Source organism: Apteryx rowi, unplaced genomic scaffold (assembly GCF_003343035.1).
Source record: "Apteryx rowi isolate R43461 unplaced genomic scaffold, aptRow1 scaffold_1493, whole genome shotgun sequence".
NCBI lineage: Eukaryota > Metazoa > Chordata > Aves > Apterygiformes > Apterygidae > Apteryx > Apteryx rowi.
The window spans coordinates 28448-35563 of record NW_020447745.1 but is presented as its reverse complement, the minus strand read 5'-3'; the positions used below and the strand labels follow the sequence as shown (position 1 = coordinate 35563).

The following is a 7116-nucleotide window of genomic DNA, read 5'->3' as shown; positions in this document are numbered from 1 at the left end:
CCCGCCCGGCCCCCTGAGCGCCCCCCCCATGCTGCCAGCCCGGCTGATTTACAGGAAGCCTCAGCGGCCACACGCCCTCCTTAATCTTTAACCACATCGGGCCAGGTCCGGCCAGTTCCCCTCTGTGCCCAGGCGGACACACAGGGACCTGACCCACCGCTGGGCACTTAGGTGGGCCCAGGGGTCCTCCTCCTCCTCCTGCCCCTGCCCCAACCTCCTTGGGAAGTGGGAGGGGGGACGCTGGGGCCAGCGGGCCAGGGTTGCTGAGCCCCCGTGGGTGGTGCAGGGCCCCCCGGGGTGCCCAGCTGGGCCCTGACCTGTTTTGCTCGCCAGGAYGCCCACCATGAAGTTCTGGCTGCCCCTGGTGTGCTTGGCTGCTGTGGCCGCGGCATCTGTCACCCCGGTAAGTGCTGCCTGCGGGCACAGGAGCACCTCAGGGACCCTGGCCTGCCCTCACTGGGGGCCCCCTGCCCAGCCTCACCCTGGTCTCTGCACCCAGGTCCCCTGCCCGCCCTCACCCGGGTCTCTGCACCCAGGTCCCCTGTCCACCTTCACCCAGGTCTCTGCACCCAGGCCCCCTGCCCACCTTCACCCAGGTCTCTGCACCCGGGGCCCTCTGGGGCACCCTCATCCGGGTCTCTGCACCCAGGAGCTGGTGCTGGAGTCCTCTCCCCAAAGGTTGAAGCTGACCAAACTGCATCTGGTGCAGCTGGTGCCACATCCTGCCGACCGCCCGAGCGCAGAGGGGGATGCGGGGACGATGAGCCCACCCCTGCCCGGCACCGATGCCCACCCCGGAGTGGTGCCCAGTTTGGCTGCAGCGCTCAACATCATGGAGAGTCCCAGCCCAGGCACAGAGGGGGATGTGGGAATGAGGAGCCCACCTCTGCCCGGGACCAGTGCCCACCCTGAAGTGGTACCCAGTTTGGCTGCAACGCTCAACATCATGGAGAGTCCCAGCCTGGGCACGGAGGGGGACACGGGGATGATAAGCCCACCTCTGCCTGGGACCAGTGCCCACCCTGAAGTGGTACCCAGTTTGGCTGCAACGCTCAACATCATGGAGAGTCCCAGCCTGGGCACGGAGGGGGACACGGGGACGATAAGCCCACCTCTGCCTGGGACTGATGCCCACCCTGAAGTGGTGCCCAGTTTGGCTGCAGCCCTCAACGTCATGGAGAGTCCCAGCCTGGGCACAGAGGTGGCCACGGGGCCAGCAAGCACCCACCCCAGCCCCACAGAGCCAGAGGGGCCACCTGAGGATGCGGGCACACCAACCAGCGGGACCACGGCAACACCCATGCCCGTGACCACGGAGGGACCCACCAGCGCTCCAGGCACAACTGCCCCGCTGTGCCCAGGGGACGAGGAGCCAGCTGAGGCCTGTGGGGCACCCACAGGGGCACAGACAGCTGCGGTGGCCGAGGCGCTGAGCACCTTTGCCCTGCRCTTCTACCAGCGAATGGCAGAGGCTGCTGAACCCGACTCCAACCTGCTCTTCTCGCCCATCAACGTGGCCTTGGGGCTGTCACACCTCCTGCTGGGTGAGGGACAGGGCAACGCCATGGGCACTGCTGTGGGCACCACTGTGGGCACCGTGATGGGCACTGCTAGGGACACTGTTATGGGCACTGCCGTGAGCACCGCGATGGGCGCTCTTGTGGTGGCTGCAACGGGCACTGCTATGGGCACAGCTGCAAGCCCTGCGATAGGCGCCGCTATGGGCACTGCTACAAGCACTGCAATGGGCACCACTACGAGCACTGCTATGGCCACTGCTATGGTGACTGCAATGGGCACTGCAACGGGCACCACTACGAACACTGCTATGGGCACTGCTACGGTGACTGCTATGGGCACTGCTACGGTGACCGCTATGGGCACTGCTATGGGCACTACTACGAACACCACTATGAGCACTGCTATGGGCACTGCTATGGTAACCGCTATGGGCACTGCTATGGGCACTGCTATGGTGACTGCAATGGGCACTGCAGTGGGCACCACTATGGGCACTGCAATGGGCACCACTACGAACACYGCTATGGGCACTGCTACGGTGACCGCTATGGGCACTGCTATGGGCACTACCATGGGGCACTGCTATGGTGACCGCTATGGGCACTGCAATGGGCACCACTACGAACACTGCTGTGGGCACTGCTATGGTGACCCCTATGGGCACTGCTATGGGCACTACCATGGGGCACTGCTATGGTGACTGCTATGGGCACCACCACAGGCACCACTACGAACACTGCTATGGGCACTGCTAGGGGCACCACTATGGGCACTGCTAGGGGTACCACCACAGGCACTGCTATGGGCACCACCATGGGCACTGCTTCCTGTGGGGCTGTGGGCACTGCTGTGGGCACCACTATGAATACTGCTATGGGCACTGCTACGGTGACTGCTATGGGCACTGCTATGGGCACTACCATGGGACACTGCTATGGTGACTGCTATGGGGACTGCAATGGGCACCACTACAAATACTGCTATGGGCACTGCTATGGTGACTCCTATGGGCACTGCTATGGGCACCACTATGAACACTGCTATGGGCACTGCTATGGGCACCACTATGAACACTGCTATGGGCACTGCTATGGGCACTGCTACCTGTGGGGCTGTGGGCGCTGCTGTGGGCACAGCCACGGGCATTGCTGTGGGCACCTCAGCGGGCACACTCACAGGCACCCACGCAAGTGGTTCAGATGGCTGTGACACGTGTGCCCGAGCCTCGCGCATAGCCACGGGGTGCTGAGCCCGGCCCGTGCCCGCAGGTGCCCGCGGCGAGACCCGGGAGCGCCTGGCCGCCGTCCTGGCCTACCCACCGGAGCTGCCCTGCGTGCACCGCTCCCTCCGGCAGCTCACCAAGTCCCCGGGCCTCCTCTCCGCCTCGCAGATCTTCCACCACAAAGGTGAGCCCTGCCCGGGGTGCACCCCCGGGCGCGCACCCCCCACACCGGGGCGGGACAGGGAAACTGAGGCAGGGGGCTGACGCGCCGCCCCCTGCCCCCCGGCAGAGCTGCACCTCACCGCCCGCTTCCTGAACGAGTCGCGGCGCTTCTACGAGGCCCGGCCCCGGGTGCTGAGCGGCAACGAGAGCCTCGACCTGCTGCACATCAACAAGTGGGTGCGCGAGGCCACCCAGGGGCGCCTGCCGCGCCTCCTCGACGAGCTGCCCCCCGACCCCCGCCTGGTGCTGCTCAGCGCCGTCTACTTCCAGGGTAGGGCCTGGCCGGCTGCCCCGGCATCCACTCCGGGAATTGGCCCTGGCACCTGCTCCGGGCAGCTGCTCTGGGATCTGCCCTGAGGATTGGCCTTGGGTTCTGCCCCAGGATCTGCCCTGGGATCCGCTCTGGGAGTTGGCCCTGGGATTGGCTCTGGGACCTGCCCTGGGACCCACCCTGGGATCTGCCCCAGGACTTGCTCTGGGATATGCTCTGGGACTGGCTCTGGGACCTGCTCTGGGAATTGGCCCTGGGATCTGACCTGGAACTGGCCCTGGGGATTGGCCCTAGGACCTGCTTTGGGAATTGGCTCTGGGACCTGCCCTGGGACCCACCCTGGGATCTGCCCTGGGGATCTGCTCTGGGATCTGCCCCAGGGATCTGCTCTGGGATCTGCTCTGGGACTGGCTCTGCAGATTGGCCCTGGGGATCTGCCCTGGGACTGGCCCTGGGGATTGGCCCTGGGACTGGCTCTGGGGATCTGCTCCAGGGATCTGCTTTGGGAATTGGCTCTGGGATCTGCTCTGGGACCTGGCCTGGGACCCACCCTGGGATCTGCCCCAGGGATCTGCTCTGGGATCTGCTCTGGGACTGGCTCTGCGGATTGGCTCTGGGGATCTGCCCTGGGGCTGGCTCTGGGATCTGCTCTGGGACCTACCCTGGGACCCACCCTGGGATCTGCCCCAGGATCTGCCCTGGGACCTGCCCTGGGACCTGCTTCAGGGGTTGTCCCTGAGATCTGCCCTGGGACCTGCTCTGTGGATTGGCTCTGGGATCTGCCCTGGGACCCACCCTGGGATCTGCCCTGGGACTGGCTCTGGGAATTGGCCCTGGGACCTGCCCTGAGATCTGCCCTGGGACCTGCTCTGGGAATTGGCCCTGGGACCTGCCCTGGGACCTGCTCTGGGAATTGGCTCTGGGATTGGCCCTGACACCTGCCCTTGAGATTGGGCCCTGGATCTGCCCCGGGACCTGTGCCGGGGTCTCCCTGAGCGCGGCACCAAGCTCTGCGCCGGGCTCTGCGCTGGGTGGGCTGTGGTCCGTGCACGGCTGGTGTCCCTGGCGGGGCGGGTGTCCCCACGGGGGTCCCGGGTGCCGGGCCGCCCTGGCCCCCCGCGGGCACCCCCGCAGCCTCCGGCAGCCGCCCTGTCCCCWCAGGCAAGTGGAAGACGCCGTTCCAGGCCAAGGACACGATGCCGCAGCCCTTCTGGCGCCCCGGGCGCCCACCCGTTCTCATCCCCACCATGACGAGCAAGAAGTACCCCGTGGCCTCCTTCAACGAGCCCGGCCTGCGGGCCCAGGTACCGCCCTGCTGCCTGCAGAGCCCGCAGCGGCCATGCTGCCGCGCCACCTCATTTCCTGGGCGGCCGAGCAGGGGCCGTTCTGGGCTGTGACCTCGCTTCCTGTAGAGCCAAGCAGCGGCCATGCTGGGTCATGACCTCACTTCCTTTTGATCCAAGTAGCAGCCATGTTGGGTCATGGCCTCACTTCCTGTAGAGCCAACTAGCAGCCATGTTGGGTCATGACCTCACTTCCTTTTGATCCAAGTAGCAGCCATGTTGGGTTATGACCTCACTTCCTGTAGAGCCAAGCAGCGGCCATGCTGGGTTATGACCTCACTTCCTTTTGATCCAACTAGCAGCCATGTTGGGTCATGACCTCACTTCCTACAGAGCCAAGCAGCGGCCATGCTGGGTTATGACCTCACTTCCTTTTGATCCAACTAGCAGCCATGTTGGGTCATGACCTCACTTCCTACAGAGCCAAGCAGCGGCCATGCTGGGTTATGACCTCACTTCCTTTTGATCCAACTAGCAGCCATGTTGGGTCATGACCTCACTTCCTACAGAGCCAAGTAGCAGCTATGCTGGGTCATGACCTCRCTTCCTTTTGATCTAAGCAGCAGCCACGTTGGGTCACGACCTCACTTCCTATAGATCCAACCAGCAGTCATGTTGGGTCATGACCTCACTTCCTATAGATCCAACTAGCAGCCATGTTGGGTCATGACTTCACTTCCCATATAGCCAAGCAGCAGCCATGTTGGGTCATGACCTCACTTCCTGTAGATCCAACTAGCAGTCATGTTGGGTTATGACCTCACTTCCTGTAGATCCAACTAGCAGCCATGCTGGGTTATGACCTCACTCCTGTAGATCCAACTAGCAGCCATGTTGGGTCACAACCTCACTTCCTTTTGATCCAAGTAGCAGCCATGTTGGGTCATGACCTCACTTCCTGCAGAGCCCCACCAGGCAGCGCTGGGTTGCAGCTCGCCCCTCGYATCCCGCGCAGCGGCCGTGCCCGGCTGCCCCTTGCGGAGCAGCGCGCTGCTCCCAGGGGACGCCGGCGCTGAGGCCTGTCCCTCCCRCAGGTGGGGCGGCTCCAGCTGAGCCAGGGCCTGAGCCTGGTGGTGGTGCTGCCGCAGGGCGCCCCGGGGGCGCTGGGGGAGCTGGAGCGGGCGCTCAGCCCCGCCGCCTTCCTCGCCCTCCTGCACAAGGCGGCCGCCGTCCCGCCCCGGGCCACTGTGCTGGCCCTGCCCCGCTTCCGCCTCGACCTCTCCCAGGACGTCGTGGCCGTCATCCACGAGATGGGTAAGGATGAGGCCCCAGCGCCACGGCRCCCGCTGCTGGCATCGTCGCCTGTGAGGGGCCATTGCTTCCTGCAGGGGGGTCGGGGTGCCGCGACATCACTTCCTGCGCAGAACTAGCACAGCGTGACATCACACCCTGTGCAGGAAGTAATGTCCCCTCCAGGAGGGGGCTGGCACCCCCCAGGCCCTCGGCCCCACATGGCCCTGTGCAGGTGCCCCCTCCCCTGTCCCCAGTGCCCCCCATGTCCCCATACCCCCTTGGGGCCCTGGTGGCCCTTGGTGGCCCACAGGGACCCTCCATGTCCCAGTGTCCCTTGGTGTGCACAGTGTCCCCTCCCAAGCCCTCCTGTCCTTTGATGCCCCAGTGCCCCCAGTGTCCCTTGGTGGCCCAGCATCCCCCAGCACCCCAGTGCCCCCAATGTGCCCCCCAACTCTGCTGTCCCTGGATGTGCCCAGTGCCTGTGGTGTTCCCCAGTGTCCCCCAGGACCCACAATGTCCCAAGTTTCCCTTGGTGCCCCCAGTGTCCTAGGTGTCCCTTGGTGCCCCAGTCTCCCCCAGTGTCTCTGGTGTCCCTGAGCATCCCAGTGTCCCCCAGCACCCCCGTGTCCCATGTGTCCCCAGTGTTCCTGGTGTCCCCCAGCACCCTGGTGTCCCCAGCGCTCCAGGTGTCCTTGGGCTCCTTAGTGTCCCCCCACATCCCAGTGTCTCTGGGTGCCTCAGTGTCCCGCAGAGCCCTGGTGTCCCCAGGTGCTCCAGTGTCCCCCAGCACCCTGGAGCCCCTGGTGTTCTCCAGCACCATGGTGTTCCCAGTGCCCCTGGTGTCCTTGGGTTCCCTAGTGTCCCCTCACACCCTGGTGCCCCTAGTGTCCCCGGTGCCCAGTGGTGTCTCATGCCTGTCCCCGCAGACTACGGGCTGTTCCTGGACGCGGAGCTGTGCGGGCTGGCGCGGGGGCAGGCGGTGGCGGTGGACACGGTGAAGCACCGGGCGGTGCTGGCGCTGGACGAGGCCAGCGTGGAGGCGGCGGGCGCCATGGCCACCTCGCTGGCCCGCACCGCCCACGTCCTCGAGGCCCTGCGGCCCTTCCTCTTCGTGCTGTGGGACGACGCACGCGGCTTCCCCCTCTTCATGGGCCGCCTCAGCGACCCCCAGCCCTGACGCCCCCGGGGGAACTGGCGCCCGGGTCCTCCGCGCTGCCACCTCCCCGGCTCCTCCTTCCCTCCAGCCCTCCTCCCTCCCTCCCTCCTGCCTTCCCTCCTCCTCTGCCTCCTTCCCACCCTCCCTC

The 7116-nt window shown here is 65.5% G+C and overlaps 1 protein-coding gene across 3 annotated transcripts in view; it reads left to right on the top strand.

Annotated features, from left to right (window-relative positions):
- SERPING1 (serpin family G member 1) overlaps positions 1–7081 on the top strand; it is a 10040-nt gene extending 2959 nt beyond the window's left edge. For all 3 annotated transcript variants that reach the window (XM_026058664.1, XM_026058667.1, XM_026058665.1), the window contains exons 2-8: positions 334–403; positions 710–1544; positions 2790–2927; positions 3033–3236; positions 4398–4540; positions 5614–5833; positions 6739–7081. In XM_026058664.1, the coding sequence (XP_025914449.1) occupies positions 344–403; positions 710–1544; positions 2790–2927; positions 3033–3236; positions 4398–4540; positions 5614–5833; positions 6739–6989 (1851 nt within the window). In that variant the 5' untranslated portion in view covers positions 334–343 and the 3' untranslated portion in view covers positions 6990–7081. The remainder of the gene's footprint in view (positions 1–333; positions 404–709; positions 1545–2789; positions 2928–3032; positions 3237–4397; positions 4541–5613; positions 5834–6738) is intronic.
- The last annotated feature ends 35 nt before the right edge of the window (positions 7082–7116 follow it).